The sequence below is a fragment of the Polypterus senegalus genome, chromosome 9 (assembly GCF_016835505.1).
Source record: "Polypterus senegalus isolate Bchr_013 chromosome 9, ASM1683550v1, whole genome shotgun sequence".
Taxonomy (NCBI): domain Eukaryota; kingdom Metazoa; phylum Chordata; class Cladistia; order Polypteriformes; family Polypteridae; genus Polypterus; species Polypterus senegalus.
In genome coordinates this window covers 27,446,946-27,469,329 of record NC_053162.1, presented here as the reverse complement: position 1 = coordinate 27,469,329, position 22,384 = coordinate 27,446,946, and the positions used below count along the sequence as shown (strand labels likewise).

Sequence of the window (22,384 nt, the reverse complement as noted above, 5' to 3'; positions counted from 1 at the left end):
CACACATAGCCACTTTGGAATTACCAGTTAACCAGTTAAACTAATGTGCACATCTTTGGGGATGTAGAAACAAAAATGGAGGAGCGGGAGGAAATCCCACCTGGACACCAGAAGAAAATGCAGACTGCGCATAAACAACGACTAGACATGGGATTTAAAACCAGGAAAGTGGATTTGTGAGGCAGCAATACAAACTACTGCACCACCATACCATCCTAAATAAAAAGTTGTGGGTTTACAGGGTCCTTATTGTCGTGTGTACAGAGTACAGTGGTAATCAACATGCGACATGTCGTCACAGGAGATAAATGAGCAGAGTTCAAGTCAGGTTCAGGATATTAATGGACATGTGGGTGGACTAGTAATTCTAGGATTGGTAATACACTGTGTGCACAATTATTAGGCAAGTTGTATTTTTGAGGATTAATTTTAATATGGAACAAACACAGTGCTATCAGTCAATCCAAAATGTTAATAAACCTGAATGTTTCACAACGGAAATGTGAGTGTGAACATCATCAGGGGAATACATATGTGCGCACAATTATTAGGCAACTATTAGTGTGCAGATTTATTATGCAACTAAAGGAAAAATGAAAATTTTCCCATCTCACTTGTTTATTTTCATCTGTTATAGTGAGAATAATAAACAAACACCTCAAAATTTACAAATAAACATCTCTGACATTTCAAAAAAAATAAATCAATCAATCAATGACCAATATAGCCACCCTTCTTTCCAATAACAGTCATAAGCCTTTCCATTCATGGAGTCTGTCAGTTTCTTGATCTGTTGACGATCAGCTTTTTGTGGAGCAGTGACTACAGCCTCCCAGACACTCTTCAGAGAGGTGTATTGTTTTTCTCCCCCGTAAATCTAGCGTTTAAGAAGTGCCCACAAGTTCTCGATAGGGTTTAGGTCAGATGAGGAAGGGGGGCCATGTCATTATTCCTTCATCTTTAAGGCCTTTACTGGCTGGCCACGCAGTGGAGAACTTCGATGCAAGTGATGGAGCATTGGCCTGCATAAAAATCATGGTCTTTTCCTGTATCACTGTTTGAAGAAAGTGTCTTGAAAAACTGGCAGTAGGTTTGGGAGTTGATTTTGAGTTCATCTTCAATGCAAAAGGTCCAACTAGCTCATCTTTAAAAATACCAGCTCATACCAGTACCCCACCTCCACGTTGGAGTGGAGCTCTGTGCCCATTACTGATCCACAGGTCCATCCATCTGGTCCATCAAGAGTCACTCTCATCTCATCGGTCCATAAAACCTTTGGAAAAAAATCTGTCTTCAGATATTTCTTGGCCCAGTTTTGACGTTTCAACTTATGTTTCTTGTTCAGTGGTGGTTGGGTTTCAGCCCTCCTTACCTTGGCCATGTCTTTGAGCACTGAACACCTTGTACTTCTGGGCACTCCAGGTAGGTTGCAGCTCTGGAATATGAAAGTACTGGAGGATAATGGGTTCCTGGTAGCTTCACGTTTGATTCTTCTCAAATCTTTGGCAGCTAATTTGCGTCTTTTGTTCTCAACACGTTTCTTGCGACCCTGTTGACTATTTGCAACAAAATGTTTGATGGTTCTGTGATCACACACCAATATCTTAGCAATTCCAAAAGTGCTGCATCCCTCTGAAAGACTTTTTACAATTTTTGACTTTTTAGAGTCAGTTAAATCTCTTTTTTGGCCCATTTTGCCTGAGGAAAACTAGCTGCCTAATAATTCTGCACACCTTGATATAGGGTGTTGATCTCCTTAGGCCACACCCTCCCTCATTACACAAATACACATCACCTGACGTGCTTAAATCCAATAAGCATTCAAGTTAATACAGCTTGGAGTTGGAATATACGCATTAAAAATGATGATATGGTCAAAATACTCACTTGCCTAATAATTGTGCACACAGTGTAGTAAGGATGTGGAAGTTTCAGTGATGATTTAGTGAATGTGTAACTTGATGTGGTTAGAGAAAGCTGCTCGCACCATACTGTCCCATCTTCAAGTTTAAGATCAATCGGTCTGACTAACATACAGTTTGTTGCTGCTGTCTGGGTCCATGATCAGTGAGGACTACTATTTGAATGTGGAATTACCTTGAAATGCCTGAATGGTACTTTAATCAAAGGTTTACTTAACAGAAACCTTTATAAGTGTCTTAGTAAAATTCAGCTGCAATTTGTAATGTAAATGTACACAGAGGAAGTAGAAATGTTAGATTTGAATACTCAACGGGAGGTCTGAAACCTTATAAGGAGGTCTTGGGAGTCACAGTGGATTCATCTCTGTCTACGTCCATCCTGCGTACAGAAGTGAACAGGATGTTAAGTAACATAATGCTAGAGTACAAGCTTAAGTTATAACACACCAGTGAGCCCTCCTTTGGAGCACTGTGTGCAGTTTTGGGCTCCATAGTACAAAAAAAAAAACAAACTGCAGAAAGTCCGGAGGAGAGTAACCAGGCTGATTCTGGCGTTTCGGTGGCAACTGGGTGACAGTGAACTCGGCGAAAGACAATTCGGCAAAGAAACAACTTGGCGAAATACAACTCGGTGACATCCTTTACCAGTTAGGTAATAGTTAGGTTCAAATAGATTTTTCAATTACATTTAAATGACAACGTGATTTAAAATGTTGAAAAAAATGTATACAATTGACGAACAAACTTTATTCTGCAGATGGAACTCTATCTTATATTATCTTCTGCAACCAAAATTGCTAATCCTTTATATAAATTGTATTGATTGTAATCGTATGATACGTTATTTAGAATTCAAAAGGTGATCTGCGAGTACGGCTTAAGGAATATCTTTACTGTCAACGTATTGGGACTCTCATAAAGTAGGTGATTCTGTGGATTTTCCAGCGCCCTACGTTGTCATTTAAATATCATTAAATTATCTCTTTGAACCTAACTGTTACCTAACTGGTAAAGGATGTCGCTGAGTTGTCTTTTCACCGAGTTGTCTGTCGCCCAGTCCATACAACTACTTTTTCATTTAAATACAGAGTTTTTAGGCTCTCAATCTATACTAGCATTTACAAATCATTTACAAGAGGACCTCTGTCCACAATAAAGCAACCAAAATCTCATCTGGCGCAGATGTGCACTACATTGGGCGAGGAGGTGGTAATGCTGACGGCCACAGGATTTATCACAAAACTGTAGCACCTGGAAATGATTTGCCCTTTACACATGTGGGCAGCATTCAGACTGTACAAAACTAAATTGAGATGCATACAGGTAAGCAACACAACAAGCGCCATGGGAAGCATCTCCTTTGTGTCCGCTATGTTAGTTTTTCTTCTGTGATGGCTGACCAGTCAGAGAATGAGAGCAGGATCTAGTCAGGGAAGGGTTATGTAGTAAGCACAGGCAAATCAGAATTGTGTTTTTGCTCATCCACATTGCCATGCCAAGTCATCATTTTCAAAAGTATGCGGCCCTGGAGAGCGTTTTTAAAAGTCTCCATTTTCAGGAGTTGAAAATGCCAGTGTAGTGTGGACAGATGGCGAAAACATAGACTAATGTCAGCAATTTTAACTGAAAACTTCCTAGTATGGATGTAGTGAGAGGGGTATGAGCTATGAGGAAACACTGAAGGGGCTGAAGCTTTTAAGTTTAAGCAAATGGAGATTAAGAGGCGCCATGATCAAAGCTTTTCACATTATGATGGGAATTAGCACAGTGAATCCCATATGTAACTTTAAAATGCGTTCAACAGGAACATGGGAATAGTTCAAAACTTGTTAACAGTAAATTGCACACAAATGTTAAAGTTTTTCTGGGAACAAATTACATACCTCCAAAACGCTTTTGATTTTGATGTCATTTTGGAGAAATTAGGTGGACAGGATTAGCAAGCCTTGCTATGCTGATTGGCCTGTTCTCATCAAAATCTTCTAAAGTTCTACAAATGCTTTCAAGGCCCAGATGAACTTTTGGCTGGGTGTCTTCTGTGTGTAGTTTCCAACCACAGTTCACACATGCAGCCATGTTGACAGACACTTCATCTTCTTCTTTCGGCTGCTCCAGCTAGGGGTTGCCACAGCGGATCATCTTCTTCCATATCTTTCTGTCCTCTGCATCTTGTTCTGTTACACCCATCACCTGCATGTCCTCTCTCACCACATCCATAAACCGTCGCTTAGACCTTCCTCTTTTCCTCTTCCCTGGCAGCTCTATCCTTAACATCCTTTTCCCAGTATACCCAGCATCTCTCCTCTACACATGTCCAAACCAACATGTTGACAGATACTGAGAAGTTCATTATATGAAAGTGATCATACGTGCGATTACCTTGTAATGGAGTGGGGTCTGTTTTATGGCTGTTGCCTTGACTCCAATGCCTCCATCATAAGCAGTTTCTTGTAACCACGTGCCAGATAATCAGGTTCAGTGTATGGACAGATACAATCCAATGTGCCCATTTATTGCAGTTTTGTTCTACATTTCTTAATTTTGTAGAAGTCTTTAGCAATATCGGCAAATGTGTGGTGTATCCCTTCATGGTGTGATGTGGGTGGGGTAAAAGGGGATTCATTTTTAGTTTTTTTGGTCCAGGTGCTTTATATATTGTACTCATTGCAATTTTCTTTACTCCCTTTCGTGAACAGCTCTTTAATTACATTTTTCCTTTAATCCACAGGTTTCTGAAACTCTGGTGCTACGGAATGGGGACTTTTTGATACGCGACTCCTTGACGAGCACCGGTGATTACGTCTTGACAAGCCGGTGGAACAATGAGGTCCTGCACTTCAAAATCAACAAAGTGCTGGTGAAAACCAATGACTCGTACTCACGTGTGCAGTACCTTCTAGAACGTGAGGGCTTTGACAGCGTCCCGGCACTGGTGCATTACTATGTGGGCAACCGGAACCCAGTCTCGCAGCAGAGCGGAGCTCACATCTACAGTCCTGTCAACCGCACCCTGCCGCTGCGCTACCTGGAGGCGAGCTTTACCATGGCAAACAGCAAGCACGGACTTAGCCAGTCACCTGGCAGTCAAAGGGGGGGATACATCAAGAGGAGGAGTGTCACCATGACCGATGGCTTGACGACGGAAAAGATTATCCCACACAGGTAAGAGTCAGCACATTACTTGGATGTGGAAAAGTTTCCAGTGAATACCATTTTGAGAGGACACACGAATGACTTGAGCTTACTGGGATTAGAACATTTTTTTATGTATCCCACCACAGAGAAGATACACAGTGGTGCAGTGTGTAGTGGCATTGTCTCGTAGCTCTGCCATTCTGTGCCCTGTCGTTGTCCATGAACAGTTTGCACGTTCTCCCCGTGTTTGTGTGACGGTTTTCCTCCAAGTACTCCAGTATGCAAACAATGCCATTCCTGGCACACCAGGGTGTGAAAAAGCTGCAGCAACAGTGCGATTTGTGGCAAAATGAAATAAATAAAATGGCAGTTATGAAATAAATAATCACATGAACAAACAGTGAGTAGAGAAAATGCATCATTAAATAAAAATCATCTAATTGTTATGAAATACACTTTCATCATTTTGGTTTGGTTCAACAATGTACTTACCGGTATTTATTATTTAGTGCCAGCACGGTGGCACCGAGTTCATCCCCTACACTTTGTCACTGAGTGTGCAGCTTCTCCTTCAGGCACTTCAGCTTTAATCTGACATCCCCAGATGTGTACACTTTAGTTGAATTGGTGGGTGAGTGGACCCTGTGATGAACTGGCACGGTGTGTGTCCAGAGCTGCGGCCCCCTGAAACACCCCAGGAGGTTTCAGAATGTAGGCATGTGTGAGTTTTTGAGCAACAAAAATTGCAGCCCTGAATGAATTTGTGCAGAGGAGTACATAATGTCCGCCATGCAAACTTCTACTTTTGCTTTGTTTTTGAACAGAAAACAAATGTTCCCGTTTCTAAAAACGCACATCTTTCACCTCCCCAGCTGATGTTTTCACAGGACCAGTTAGAGGTTACACAAACAGTTTTAGGGGCCAGAAAAATGTCCTTATATGGCGACATGCTAGCAGAGATGTGAAACACAAATTCAGCCGGGAAAAGGAAAATTAGAATCTGCACTTAAAAAAATGCATTCTGCTCTGGAGAGGTCATGACCGCCTAGGATTGAGTGGCATGGAAAAGTGGAGCTCTGTTTTTTTAATATCATTTAGAGACACTGGGGACATCTTGGAGACATTGTGTTTAGCACAGCCCTGGTTTTGAATCCCCAGCTGTGTGGAGTTTGCATGTTCTCTCTGTATTTTTGTGTCTTTTTTGGGTGATTTGTTTTGTTTCCTGCAGTGTCTGTCAATTTTTTGGCCTCATTAAATTGTCCTTGTATGACCAAGTGTGGGTTTGAACTTGAGTTTGCCCTCATCCAGTGGATTCCTGCTTTGCATTTCATGCCACTTGGTCAAGCTTTAGATGCTTAAGGTCCTAAACTGATTACATTAGACAATGATGGCTTTGCTTCCTGAGCATTTGTGGGTGTATCATATGGATTTTATCACAAAAATCACAATAAAATGTTCCTGTCATGTACGGTTTATTGCAGTCAAACAATTTTGTGGTCCTCCTCATAAGTATCTATCAATCTATGTATCTATTGTAAAAGGCGCTATATAGGGCCCGGCACAGACTGACGCAGAGGCACGTGTAAAAACAAGTATACTTTTTATTTTTCTTCAGCTGTGGGGCATGTCTACCCCATGAACCCCAGAGGCAATACACAGTCCCAAAAGTATGTACATACAACAGCAACAACTCTCTACCTTGCACCACCACTCCTCTCAGGCAACCTCGCCCTCTTCCTCCCAATTCTGGCTCCTGAGTGGTGTAGGCTGGCCCGTTTTATAGCCCACCCGGAAGTGTTCCAAGTGCTTGACCACCTGGTCCCAATTGCACCTCCGGGTGGGGCTGATGACTCGTCCAGCCAGGCTCTTGAGTCCAGGCAGCACCCCCTAGCGGCCACCCCAGCTCCCAACCAGGCTGTGGAGGACTCCATCTCCCATGGAGCCATGCAGGAGGCTGGGGAATCACCGTTGGCCAGGGAGGCTGCCACCAAGCGTCCCGGGGGAGGTACCGAGCTGCCCATGGTGGCTCCCTGGGAACATATGCAGCAGGGGTGTCGGGACCCGGTCTCCCACCACACTATCTATCTATCTATCTATCTATCTATCTATCTATCTATCTATCTATCTATCTATCTATCTATCTATTATATAGTGCCTTTCCTATCTATCTATCTATCTATCTATCTATCTATTATATAGTGCCTTTCCTATCTATCTATCTATCTATCTATCTATCTATCTATCTATCTATCTATTATATAGTGCCTTTCCTATCTATCTATCTATCTATCTATCTATCTATCTATCTATCTATCTATCTATTATATAGTGCCTTTCCTATCTATCTATCTATCTGTCTATCTATCTATCTATCTATCTATTATATAGTGCCTTTATCTATCTATCTATCTATCTATTATATAGTGCCTTTCCTATCTATCTATCTATCTGTCTATCTATCTATCTATCTATTATATAGTGCCTTTCCTATCTATCTATCTATCTATCTATCTATCTATCTATCTATCTATCTGTCTATCTATTATATAGTGCCTTTCCTATCTATCTATCTATCTATCTATCTGTCTATCTATCTATCTATCTATCTATCTATCTATCTATTATATAGTGCCTTTCCTATCTATCTATCTATCTATCTATCTATCTATCTATCTATCTATCTGTCTATCTATTATATAGTGCCTTTCCTATCTATCTATCTATCTATCTATCTATCTATCTATCTATCTATCTATCTATCTATCTATCTATTATATAGTGCCTTTCCTATCTATCTATCTATCTATCTGTCTATCTATCTATCTATCTATCTATCTATCTATTATATAGTGCCTTTCCTATCTATCTATCTATCTGTCTATCTATCTATCTATCTATTATATAGTGCCTTTCCTATCTATCTATCTATCTATCTATCTATCTATCTATCTATCTATCTATCTATAAGATAAAACAATACTTTTTGTTTGTGTGTGTGTATGTGTTTGTGCTCGGTCCCTCCAAGCTATCTGATTGGTCAATTTTGCTTTGATTGCTCAGTAAAATGCAATCAAGACAGGAAGCACCATGCAGGAGAGGTTGACATACACCAGGATACGGAGGAAAGGTGTAGGAGGAACTGTGAGAGTCAACTCAGGGTGGAGTGGTGGCTCTGGTTTCCAGTTCAAATCCTTCAAATTACTACCAGTAGGAATCCTACTCTATTGGGCTCTTGAGCAAGGCCCTTAACCTGAAAATTGTGCAAGGAATGCTGTACAATGACTGACCCTGCACGCTGACCCCAAAGTAGTCATGTGAAAAGACAATTTCCCCTCGGGGAATATGAAATCAAAAAAATTGCAACAAAGGAAGTATTTGAAAGAATACAAATGATGTTTTTACAGTGCTTAATGGGGGCCTGTCTACCATTGGTGGCAGTCAAAAAGCAGACAGGAGGTGAGCAGCGTGCCTCATATTGACAGAGTACACAGGATGAATGTTGATGATACACATAAATCAATAGATATCAAATATTTTAAAATGTATTTTTCAGGTAACATATGCATTATGCAAATACAACTACAAGTGGGGCATCTCTGGTGACCTAAAATAGATGGCACTGTTACTAGAGATACAGTTCGGTTATACCAAGTACTGTCATTTCATTTTATTATAAAGAACTGCCGCTCCATAAACATTTGGTGGCAAGGAAGAAATGTGTGGCACATAAACCTCTTGACTACCCACCAAAGACATTTTTGCCTCCTAACCATATCAAATGTGGACTGATGAACAATTTTGTGAAAGCATTGAACAAGAATGGTATGGGATTTCATTTAAGATTTAAGAAGTCATTTTTTGGTGTACAAATCGGACACATCATCAATGACAAGCAGTTCAAAGATCTTCTAGTTGGGCTAGAGCAAATCACATGGAAAGCATTCAAGGATGTTGTTGGGAATTCTCTTGGCAACTACAGAGCACCAAACTTCATCCAGCAGGCTGACAACACCCTTCAGGCATACAAAACCATAAAGTGCAACCTGTTAAAAGAGATTCATTGTCTGCATTCACACCTGGACTTCTTCCTTGCTAATCTTGGTCCAGTCAGTGACGACCATTGTGAAAGGTTTCATCAGGACATTGCAATGATGGAAAAGCATTGTCAGGATAAGTGGAATCCATCAGTGCTGGTTGACTATTGTTGGACACAGAGAAGCATCACATGTTGAGTACAAACGAAAATCAGCAGCAGAACATTTTTATCTCAGTTGAAATAATGCACTGTGTTAACATCCTCATTAAGAGTCTAAACACACTAAATTCAAGAAAAGCATATTTCATGTTTCTCCAGATTCCTACATGATGCAGTCCGTGAACCTTGGAGCTGTCTATCAAAGTCACCAGAACATTTTCAGTAAGATTGTTGGTCCAGTGTAATGAAAGAACAGATTTTCCACCAAGTATATGAATGACCAAGGTAGGCAGCCCTGGGTACGGTAGTTAACACTGAAGCCTCACTGGTGTAGAAGAGTGAGTTCACGTCCCCACCAGGTCACTGCCTACTTGATGTTCATATGTTCTCCTTGTATCCACTGGCATGATCTCTGGGTAGCCTGGCTCCCTAACAAAGACATGCAGGTCAGTTTCAGTCTATGACTAGGGGTGTTTAAACGTGCTGAGTACCTGACTGGCATCCCTTTCATTGTAGGCTCCTGCCTTATGACCAATCCACCAAGAATAGGCCCTGTCAGCCGCCCACTCTGAACTGGAATGAGTAAGTCCAGAAAATGGAGAGTAAAATGGCTTAGTCTGAGACATTTGTGTCTCCAGGTAGAGTTACTGAGAGGGGCAATATGATGGTGGTTTGCATTCTGTATTTTATAGGCAAACATAATCCAACATTCACCCCTAAGCCAACAATGACATGAACATCTAAGAAAGAAATTCTGAAAAAATGCTAAATGATGATAAATAAAACAGAACTCAGTGTTTAATGAGTGATTTTTTTCTTAATGCTCACAAAGACATGCTGTTTAGGTTAATAGATGGTTCCAAATTGGCCTCTGTGTGAGTGGGATTGTGGGTATTTCATAAAGTGTCCCTGAAGTGAATTAAGCAGATTGCAGATGTAATGTTATGCTACGTTATACTTCTGTAGTGTTATGCTGTGCTTTACTACTTTCTTTCATTCTGCTCTCTCTTGTTGGAATGGGAAGTGTGATCTAAATGTTTTTGTGAGTTTCTAATGTGTTTATAATGTGTAAATTATACTGATAAGATAAAAATAAATAACAATGATAGAAAAGTCAAGGTGGCAGAGTGGCACAGTGGTTAGTGCTGCCGCCTCACAGATCCTCCATCCATGTTGTGTTTATAATTTCTCCATGAACTCAAATTTCCCTTTTACATTTCCAAAGATATACTGTAAAGTTTAGGCTACCTGATACATCTAAAGTGGCATTGGGCAGGTTTGTCTAGATGCTGAATTAACATTCAGAGCCCACTTTGATATAACGAACATTGCCTTTTTTTATTTAACACTATTCCACGAGTTAGACCCTACCTTGCAGTGAAGATGCTAAGAAACTTACTAATGTGTTGGTTTTTCACAGCCTGGCGACTGTAACGTCTTGTGTACGGGGCTACCTACATATGTGATAGCAAGGCCATGGCTAGTCCAGAATGCCTCAGCAAGGCTACTGACACTTCCCAGGAAGAGGAAACATGGTACACCTGTTTTGGCGTCTTTGCACTGGTTGCCCGTTTCATTTAGAGTGGATTTTTTTTTTTTACTAATCTGAAGAGCACTAGTGGTTTAGCACCATCATCCACCTCAAAATCTAACCACATATACCCAATATAAAGATTTACAATCATCAAGTCCTGGTCTTCTGATCATTCCCAGAGTTAAACACTAGAGACGAGATGAAAAGCCTTTAATGTTTAATGTTAATGTGATTTCATTACATCACCACTTGACATACAACAGGCATCTTCTGTTAAGAGTTTTAAACACAAACCTAAAACTTGCTTTTCTAATTTTGCATTTGCTTTGTTTTCTTTCTGATCTATGCAATTAGTGTATGTATTCTTCTTATTATTAGCTTTTATTGTTTGCATCTTTTTAATGTTACTATTTTGACTTTTTATATATATTTGTGTTGCACTTTTATATTATATTTGTGGTGCACTTATGTGCTATATACATAAACTTTATTATTATTATATTATTATCACTGGGCTTAAGTTTATTTCCTTAGGCTGATATGAGAATTTTAAAAGAATGACGTACAATTTGACAGCATTTTCATGTGATTATCAGTTAATTCAAAACCAGTGTGGCTTTTATTTTCTTTATTTTTCTTAACCTGTTTGCTGGACACATGCTGGCATGATTGGTAAACACCACAGTTCTTACAGCTTCTTTGAGCCATCCATCCATTTTCCAACCCACTGAATCCTAACTACAGGGTCACAGGGGTTTGCTGGAGCCAATCCCAGCCAACACAGGGCGCAAGGCAGGAAACAAACCCTGGGCAGGGTGCCGACCCACCACAGGACACACACAAACCCACCAAGCACACACCAGGGCCAGTTTAGAATCGCCAATGCACCTAACCTGCATGTCTTTGGACTGTGGGAGGAAACCGGAGACACGGGGAGAACATGCAAACTCCACGCAGGGAGGACCCGGGAAGTGAACCCCGGTCTCCTAACTGCGAGGCAGCAGCGCTACCCACTGCACCACCGTGCCGCCCCGCTTCTTTGAGCTTTCTATTTAATTGTTGCTGGGAATTATGATGGAGCAAACATGCAGTCACAAAGAGTATAGAATCATCATGCCCTGACTTACACTGAGAGAAACCAAGGCCTAAATTTGCCTCCAGCTGAGAAGACCTAATGTAGCCATATCAAGGCTGTAAAGATCACCATCAGCTCATGTGTGCCTATGAATGTTCCTCCAGATATTTCATTTCTCCTCCCTCATCCCTTAGTGCTTATCTGTTAGGTTGGTTGGTGATTCTGATTTGTAACTGTGGGTGTGGGTGCGGGTGAGTGGGCCACCTTGCACCCAGTGCTGCTGTGACAGTCTTTGGCCCTACGAGATTTTAAATTTGATCAAGTTGGTCTGAGAAAGTAATTTATGTGTGTAAGTCATCCCTCTGTTTTTCAAAAGGCAAGGTGTGCAGGACTTGTTAACTTGGCACATTCAGGGTCTGGTTTATCAGGTACACCATAATGTATAAATAATGGTGGAAATCGGTATTTCTTCACACTGCATCCTCTGAAGGTCTTGTCTTTCTGAATGTGTACAATAAGGAAATATGCTGAACTTCTGTTTCACTAGGGGGAATAGCCTAGCTGCTGCAGTGCCCTCCTCTCCAAGGCCAGCGGTCAACACACTTCAGATGATTATGGAGTCTGACCAGAGGACAAGGTGAACTAAACTTGGAGCTAAGCTCCCCCTTTTAGAGTACTGCACTATGACTTCTGGCCCTTCACCGTTCACAGCCACAACATAAGGCCCTTGCATGTCTGCACCATACATTCACAAGATGGGAGCCCTGTTGGGTTCATCTGCTGCAGATACTCTTGTGCATGTTTTTCACAGCCGTTGATCCCAGACTGCAGTGATGCAATATGTGTTAAATTTGTTTGTCTCAGGTAATGACTTGCGTTATCTACACAGATTATTCACTTCTGACCACAAAAAAAAAGCAGGCTAGAAACTAAAGAGTGAGTGGTTGTATCTACATTCTGGCTAATCCTTCTGGCTTTCTCGTCTTCTCTTCACACAGCCCTTCTAACCCTCACCACAAAGAAGCGATCCGGAACTGTGCACTTAGCATGGACCAAATCCAGGACTTCCACTGCAGTATGTCTCCAGTCAGTGAAGGCCCACCATCTCCAGCGTACAGCACAGGTGAGTCCTTTCAGAACAAACAAGATGTAACGGCTCTACTAGTTTGTCCTTGCACTACTCCATACATCAACAGAAGCTATAATAATGGCCTAGACGTACACTAGACCAGTGTTTCCTAACCTGTGGGCCATGACGGCATTACAGGTGGGCCACAGCCGACCCCAGATGAAATCCCACCCCTCTGCTCTGACAGTTGTGCTTGATTCACAGCAGCAGCGTTACAGGAGGATTATGGGTAATCCTGAATGTGACATCTCCAAACCCTGCTCTGACAATGCTGCTCGATTCACCAAGGTGGAAAAGCGTTGACAATTGTGGTTGATTTATCTGGTGGGTTTCTGGTGATGGCTCAGGAAACCACTTTGACAATCGAGCTCGTTTCACAGAGGAGGACCACCCCACTTTGCCCCGCTCAACCGATCTCGCTAAATTCCTGGTGGGTCACAAACACACTGGCATTTTAAAAACTGTGTTGTGTCACCATACATTTTGGGAAACACTACACTAGACTTTATCTATTGATAGGCGACCCTTGCAAGTGTTTTGTCTGCACTGACAAGTATACATGTAAAGCAGTATTTGTGAACGAAACACTAGCCCCAGAACTTATAAAAGATGATTTTACTGTTGGCAGAGGCTCTGAACAAGAATCAATCAGGTGCTTAATGCTGACGTTGAGGTGGTGAGGGGCTCTGAAATGACTGCACCAACATCACTTTGTCACCCCACCAATTTACTGATACCACTCACACTTTAGAGAGCAGAACTCAAGCAGCAGAGCACAAGTGAGTCAACATTCTGTGAAAAAGATACCCTCACTGCCAAAAGCCGATCAGTCACTTGCCCCAACTGACACTTCCTTTGGTTGACCAAGACTGTTGCCTTTGTTGGTCTTTGCACAGTTACTCCCCGACTTTGCATCCTGGATGCCCAATGGCAGGGATTCCTAGCGAGTGAGGAGCTTGTACAATCAGAGAATCAGTTACACCGCCACCACCTCTTTCTAATGTACGTCGCCCTCCTAGTGGCTAAATGTCTGTGTTTCACTCTCCATGCTGGAGATTAGCAATGGGAATTTATCAATGCCCATGTCAGCGATTCACCTCTGTACAATCTCAGTTTTTGATGTGCCACACCACACCGTTCTTCAAATTTCTTGTGTAACCCCTGATATTATATTCTTCTATGTATAATTTGCTAAGCGAGGTTACTGGTAGGATAGAGGAGGGTTCATACAAACTCTACTAGGCTGTAGTCCACCTGTCTGTAGAGGACGACTTCAACAGTAAGTTTGTGGAGTTACCTCGGTATCCTTCCCCAGTGTACCCTTTAAATCAGCAGCCAGAAGATAGGCTCTCAACCCACAGATATGACATATAACATAGCCATACAAAAAAAATACAAATGTACTACATAAGGACAAAATAAATCATCAATTCCCAATAACAATTAAACAGCTAATCAAACAAAAACGCACATAGACATATTCATGAAAATTTAAGGTCAAGACGTTAAGCTCACACATCTCCTAGCTTGTAGTTAAGTACTGTTATGAAACCTGCTAGTTCTGGCCTTGATCAGCCTAAGCCATTTACCAGACCGAGGGAGAGTGAACTGGTTGTGGTTGTGGAACAGGTTGGGAAAAATCCTTATCGCTAAACGTTTCAGTCTGAAAAAGCACAATGGAGAACTGGTGACCACTGAATTTAGAAGCAGTGCACACCCCACTCTCTTGTTGCTTGCTGAGCCCAGAGGGTAGAGATCATATTACCAAATGGTGATGGAGAAGGCCAAAACATTCAGTAATGGACCTGTAAAAATGGTCATTGCTGCCTGTGACTCTCTGTACAACTTTAACGGTTTGAGGTGAGCTCTCTACACCTTTGTAGACATGTGGACTTCCTCTGCCAGATCTAGTTCTGGAAATTGTAGCGCCCAGGAGCCTAAAGTTCTCCACAGCTTCTATAACCTGGCTGTTAATGTATAAAGGTGAGAGTGATCATTAGCTTCACCAAAACCCACTACTAATTCTTTAGGATACGTTAGTTCACAATCACGTAATTAAAAGTACAGAATTTGACCAGTTCTGTTATTCCATTTCTGTAATTTGTACTGAGACACACAAGAGTGTTGCCATCAGCCAATCAGAATATTCATACAGGACCTCAATGTGCAATGCAGTTGTATAGATAGATAGATAGATAGATAGATAGATAGATAGATAGATAGATAGATACTTTATTAATCCCAAGGGGAAATTCACATAATGTACAAAAAAAAAGGAAAAACTGAAGACCTTATTTGTCCCTGTATGTTCCCTTTCTAAATTACACTCACTGACCCCATTTACTAACACAGCACAGGCTTTTCTTTGTCTATTGTTAAGTTCATCCCTGCAGTACCACTGAGCAATTGTAAATTAAAGACATAATAGTGAATATTATAACAAAGCCACAACGGGCACACGTCCTCTTTCTCACATTCCTGCAGTGTCTTCCCAGACTGCCTTTCAGTCCAAAGAGGACCTGCACACCATAAAGGAGTTACCCGGCTACTTGTCAGTATTACAGGTGATAGACTAAGTTCTACTATCAGTGCACAAGTCATTCTTTATGAATTAAAAGCAGCTCTTGTGAACTGCTGGTGCACGTTTGGTCTCATAGTGGCTTTCAGGTAGACGTCTAAAACAGCAGCATTTCTTCTTACTTAGAAAGAACCCTCTTACAAATGTGTTTCATACACACATCTATCCAGAGTGTTCCATTTTGGATCACACCGAGGAAGCACCTGCCTTGTTCCCAGTTAAACATCTTGGGGATAACTTCAAGTCAGTTCTTTCTGTGGCTGAATTGATATTTTTAGTCTGCTTAAATACCACGACTCTTTCATGTTGTCACAACCAAAGTGTAAAAATAGCAGTCTGATGTTTTAGGCACACAAATTTCCCTACATAAAACTGTGATTTTAACATGAAAATATTACAGGCCAATGTGTATAAAAAAAAAAGAACAAAAATAATCATGTCAGTAAAGCAAACTCTCTGGGAGTGAGAAGCGTTTTAGAGTGCTAATAACTATGACAAGTTTCATTTGTTTTTGAATTATTGTGTCCACAATATAACACACATAGTTGTGTTCTGCAATGCCTACGTTGTGTAAATCCATCGAAGACCTGAAGTCGAAGTTCTGGCCCCAACACAATCCCTTCCATAATGTACCATTGTGATTCAGTTAGAGTGAAAGGAAACCAGAACAGCATCTTGCAAGCCCATGTACTTTACAGCAAAAACACAGCTTCAAATTGTTAAATGATTGTTGATGTTTTTCACGTCGTCATTATTATACTGCTGTTTGTTACTTAACGCTTTGAGGGCTGAATATTTTTTCAGTTTTCTGAAAAGCACACATTGCGCTGGTTTCACACATAAATCAACATAAAACGTGTGTTGCTGCATGCTGTGGCTGCTGTTGGCGCCTGTTCGGCCTTTCTGGCAGCAGTGGCTTGATGGCCAGCTGTAATGCACGGCGGGATGGCTACCTCCCCGTCTTCACACAGCAGGTGGGCGACGGTGGCAGTTGCAGTGTGACGCAATATTGTTTGTACCTCTTGTCAAGCGCCTTGAGCGTGGGAAAGGCGCTATATAAATAAAACGTATTATTATTATTATTATTATTATCGTAAGTGGTGGTCCTCCTAGGCGTATGCTGCTGTAGGCGTATCAGCTACACAAATGTGTTCAGCAGTTGACCGATAGGCCGATGCTGGTACCTCACTTTCGTTTTTGATATCCATCTCCAGATCACTTGTACGAAACTCAAAGTCTGAAAAGTCAGAGTCACATTCAGCAATAATACGTAAAACATCCATGGAGTATTTTACTTGGCACATTTACTTTAGTCTTTCGCCAGATGTCAATGCCATTTTACAGGCTGTTTGCTCTTCACTACTCATGCGCATGCAGGGAATTGAGGTCAAATCAACAAAGCTACGTAACTATCCTTCAAGCAAAGAGAGGCGAACTAAAAAGTAAGGGCGAGTTTTGTCGCAGTTTACAGCTGATTACCGTCCTCTACCCCTGAATTTCGACAAAAGTCAACATCAGCCCTGAAAGAGTTAAAGAAGGTTAACTAGAAAAAGAAGATTTTGTTTTTTCAGGAAAGTTCTTGGATACAGTACATGTGTGTTATTCTTCAACTTACAATATTGGTTTTTAGGTGTATTGTGTGGAAGAAAGTCAGACAGAAAAATAAAACCCAGGCAGGAGGAAGCCCGTCCACATGCCTTTATTGTTGTTCTCGTAAGAAGGGGGCACCTCTGCTGCCAGCTGTGCAGCAGGATGGTCCTTGAAGAGAAACACAAATCTTATTTAGGACCACTGTGGTCAGGTAGTGCAATGACGTCTAAAAACTGGAAGATTTTTGGGAATCCAACTAGGTTGTCCCTTTTATTTGTCGCAGAACTGAATAAATCGAACGAACAAATGAAAAGAAGATGTGTGGCTTTGCGCTGCTCCTCTGTCTGGGGGTTTCTCATAAATTCTTCCTTTGCCTTAGAAACAGGACAGTGCTCTCTTCTGCAGCTTGCTCTGGCCTCAAAAGATCACCATACTTGGAACGCACATCCTTTATGGCAGTCGCACCAGAAGGGCTTAGGTGCCAGTGCTGTGAGAGAAGAAGACAAGGAACACAAAGTTAGTGGTAGCCACCCCTCTTGTCTTGGCGGTTATTACATACCTTTACCAAGCCCACGAAGGAGTCCCCTGACATGCATACGTGACACCACTTTCAGGAGCTTGGATTAATCACACTGCGCAATACTTCATTGACTTGCTTATTTCTTACGAGCCCCAGCTGATCACACGCTGTCCAGTTTACCTCCTTTATTCTAAAGGGTTAAAGTCCAGACTGTTAGTGGGCGGTATCGTCCTCTTGAACCCTCGGACAATACGTCAGACACCAGGTAAGAGTCCAAAATTCTGACTTTTTATTAATAAACAGTGCACAAAGCACCCTCCTCTCCACAATACGCATACAATAATCAATCACTAACAATAAACAATAATCCTCCACTCCCAGACGCGTTGCCACCCTTCCTCCCAGCTCAGCTCGACTCCTGCGATTTCCCAGAGTCCTTTTATACTTGTTGACCCGGAAGTGTTTCTGTCCCTCAGTCCATGTGATTCTTAACACTTCCGGGTCAGGTGAAAAGTCCTTTTCTTCATCCCGGAAGTACATCATTTCTTCTGTCCCTGTGATTAGGACGTACTTCCGGGTTATAGTGCACATAGCAATCCCTGGGCCTCCCTGCAGCGTCCCCTTGCGCTCCCCATGGTATCAAGCAGGGCTGTGCAGTAAAACTCCAATGTCTATGAGGCCCTGCTGGAATTCTGGGGGTATTGGCCGGGATGAACGGCCAGCCATATCCCACACGGTGTACCTGCAGTTTAACATATTTAGCATTCCACTCTTTCTTATCTTGCACAATACAATTTACAGAGACATTCCATTTTAACCCTACAGTTTTTTAGCAGACTATTCCACGGCCCTGAAACATGTTATCATTCCCATTAAGGCAAAAGTGCTACATTTTTTTTCTTCCATACCTGGCATTAAAGTATCTATTGCTGTTGTCATGTCTGCCTACAGGTCTGTCTGTCTATTTAAATGTCTGCATGAAGAACTCAACACAATTTCGTTAAATTTTAGCACTGATTCTCCATCCATCCATTATCCAACCTGCTATATCCTAATCCCAGCCAACACAGGGCGCGAGGCAGAAAACAAACCCCGGGCAGGGCGCCAGCCCACCGAAGGGCACACACACACCCACACACCAAGCACACACTAGGGACAATTTAGGATCGCCAATGCACCTAACCTGCATGTCTTTGGACTGTGGGAGGAAACCCACGCAGACACGGGGAGAACATGCAAAGTCCACGGAGGGAGGACCCGGGAAGCGAACTCGGGTCCAGAGTGATTCTTACTAATCTAACTGGGAAACTTTTGTTGCATTGCAAAACTTTCAAAATCCTCTCTCTTAAAACAGGGAGACATTTTGTGCAGCTTCAGTTACTGATTCATTTACTCTTTGAAAATTGCCTTGAGAGGGGTCATTTTTAACTTGCATATTTTCTTCTTTCATGCTTATGATAGCTGCTCCTGACAGCAAACCAAACCCCAGTCAATACAAGTTAGAAAAACAGACAGCAGCTGAGAACTCACTGTCACGTCAGCAGGTTGTGTGTGCTCCGGTACCTCTTTCAAAAATATTATGTTTATGAAATATAAACTCTTAGCTGTATAATCCCGTGCTGTAAAAAGTCAGGGGTCATAGAAACTATTGAAATCGTCAGAGAAAAAAATTTTAATGTAGAGATGTCAGGTAATTGAAAGGAACTACTCTGGGCTTCTCTCTCCTAGGAGGATTAGTTTTGCTGACGTGCTCCCATCACTTGTGTTATTAGCGGTGAGAGGAAATGTAAAAGGGATACCATTTTGCCGATGTTAGTGGCTAAACGAGTTCTTCTGTGGTTTCGTTTTGCTGATGTGCTCGCCTCGCTGGTGGTATTAGCGGCTCAGTGAGTGTCTCTTTCTTCGGAGGTTTCATTTTGCCGACGTGCTCGCCTCGCTTGTGTTATTAGTGGCTAAGCGAGCTTCTGTTTCCTTACCCTGACTCCACCTGTCACTTCCGGGCTGGACAGACAGACACACACACTTCCGCGCATAGACATTTATATATAAGACACTTGGGTAGCCCCTCCACCAGGGTCTAAAACAGAATCTAAAAACAGAACTTCAATGGATGCGATTTTTAAGTCACTTGAGCTGGAATTGGATATCTGTAAAAGCTACTTTAGTCACCACAAGCCTATTTGGTCTTGGCGTTGAACTCCATGATTTTGTAAAAAGCTATTAAAAGCATTCATTTTATGTACTCCAGTACATGCAATTACATTCAAGTATCATTGTTATCTTTGAATATGATTCATTGCTACAAAAATATTTAATAAAAAAGTCCCTGAACACACCTGAATGTTATGCCATGCGTACATTATCTAATTTGTTTTTATTGTCATAGCTTTTCATTTTCGCTGGAAATTAATTAAATATGCCCATTTTCTGTACGGACCCTTCATTTTTCTTAATGAAATCATATAATGTGTGCCGTAGCTTTAGCAGAACTTGTGTCGCTTCTTTAGTCTGGCAGAGAATTACTCATCTTAAGAAACCATTGTAGTCCCTGTCAGACTAAAACAATAGCTTGTATAATCTGTCTTTCACCGTGGGCTGAGGCTGGGAGTCGTTTAATTGGACTTGTCTTCTTGTATTCCTTTTACCACCTGCAGTTATGAGGCACAAAAGCCCGGCCGTTGGACGAGTAGCTGCGATGGTACCCAGCTCACCGGTGATGCGGCGCTCCAGTGAACCTCAGCTTTGTCCATCTACTAACAACAACACCCCATGTTCTGAAGCACAGCACAGCACCCACAGCACGCCAGCCCATAAATACTGCCAGTCTCCGGTCGTCAAGAAAAACTACGATACAAGTGAGACAGAAGCTACTGGGGGCCACTACTGTGAGCTGCGCCTTCCACCTTCCACTCCGGGGCCGCTGCCTGCTAAGAGTTATGTGGAGAGGCTGCGTGTGGAAGAGCTGGGGAAAATTTCAGAAAAGGTTCTGCACCCCGCCAGCACGCCTGAGGAGTATGGAGAGGAAAGCTTCATCGTGCCAGTTATTGAGACAACTTCTGCCTTCAAACCCAGTAGCTATGTCTCCATGCTGATGCCTGCTGAGAACAAACCTCTGGAAATGTCAATCCTGAAAAAAGTTAAGGAGCTGTTGGCTGAAGTGGATGCCAAAACTACAGCCAAGCACATCACGAAGGCTGACTGCATGGTACGTATCGAATGTCATCACGTGGAGTAGTGCAAGCAAAGTCATGAATCTGGTGCTTATCACGTACAGAATATTTTTAAATATCAGAAGCTGAGTGTCTGTGAGCAGAAAATTCAAATCTGGGCTGCACAGGCTTCCTTCTATGTGGTGTTAGCAGATTTCCCCAGAGTCCACAAATCTCTGATTTAAGGCTGGTACTATCATCAAGTGTTGAAGGGAACACATTGGGCTACATAATGGGTGCCTTCACCTCAGAGGAGAAACTGTCAGGACCTTGGTGAGGTGGAGTTCATTTGTGTGGTCCGAGTCGTTGAGCTGTTTAGAAGCTTTGCTGTGGTAAGGAATACAGTAGATCTGAGCAGGGATTCAGAAGGTGCTGGATACTCCACGACTGCATTAACTTGGTTTGAAGGAGTGTTGTAGACTAACATTACTCTGCTTGAGTGTCTTCAGGGAATATTTCTGCTTGCCTTGAGTATAATATTTTCTGTCTACTTTCACTTTTGCTTCACTACATTCCCAAATGCAAATAGCTACTTTCCCTCCAATATATATTTGCTAGACAAAGTCAATCCTGGAATATTAGACAAATGGGCTACACAGACGCACATAATGCTTAGCTCAGTCAGTTATCTAAAATACAGGCTTACAATATATGAAATAATTAAAATGGTTTTCACGTGCGTGGTGCTAACACTCAGTCATCTACACAGTCTTTCCCAGTACACCTTACTGTAACCCCCAGGGCGGGATGGTGGTGACGTTGGTCTCAGTCACTGTTGTTCTTGGAGCTGATGCTGTTGCGTTCACACAAAGTGCTCATGGGAGGGCATGTGGCTGCTGTGAACCACATGCTGTAGTTCGCTCTGCTTTTATTTTGAGTTCATGAGTATAAATTAAGTACCACTTATCTGTATTGTACCATGATGCCATTTAGTTTTTGCTGTGGGCATTGCCATTTTGTACAAGGACGCATATCCATGTTGCTACGTAACAGATGTCACCTTTAGTGACGTATTGAGGCAACAGTAGCTACACTGTCTCCTCGGTACATTCAGTGTTACTGCTACTACTTGTGCTATCCATCCATCCATTATCCAACCTGCTATATCCTAACTACAGCGTCACGGGGGGGTTTGCTGGAGCCAATCCCAGCCAACACAGGGCGCAAGGCAGGAAACAAACCTGGGCAGGGTGCCAACCCACTGCAGGACACACACAAACACACCAAGCACACACTAGGGCCAATTTAGAATCGCCAATCCACCTAACCTGCATGTCTTTGGATTGTGGGAGGAAACCGAGCGCCGGAGGAAACCCACGCGACACGGGAGAACATGCAAACTCCACGCAGGGAGGACCCGGGAAACGAACCCAGGTCTCCTAACTGCGAGGCAGCAGCGCTACCACTGCGCCACCGTGCGGCCCTACTTGTGCTATCTTAAGTGTAATTCTCTGGCTTCAATTTGAAGGCAGTTTCTTGACTCCACGTCTTGGGTTT

At 42.2% G+C, this 22,384-nt stretch overlaps 1 protein-coding gene across 5 annotated transcripts in view; it reads left to right on the top strand.

The window, feature by feature from the left end:
• sh2d3ca (SH2 domain containing 3Ca) overlaps positions 1 to 22,384 on the top strand; it is a 278,210-nt gene that overhangs the window by 239,488 nt on the left and 16,338 nt on the right. For 3 of the 5 annotated variants that reach the window (XM_039762773.1, XM_039762776.1, XM_039762775.1), the window contains 4 exons: positions 4,651 to 5,084; positions 12,409 to 12,498; positions 12,860 to 12,984; positions 20,333 to 20,883. In XM_039762773.1, coding sequence (XP_039618707.1) covers positions 4,651 to 5,084; positions 12,409 to 12,498; positions 12,860 to 12,984; positions 20,333 to 20,883 — 1,200 coding nt within the window. The remainder of the gene's footprint in view (positions 1 to 4,650; positions 5,085 to 12,408; positions 12,499 to 12,859; positions 12,985 to 20,332; positions 20,884 to 22,384) is intronic. The other 2 variants (XM_039762774.1, XM_039762777.1) reach the window with 1 other exon arrangement.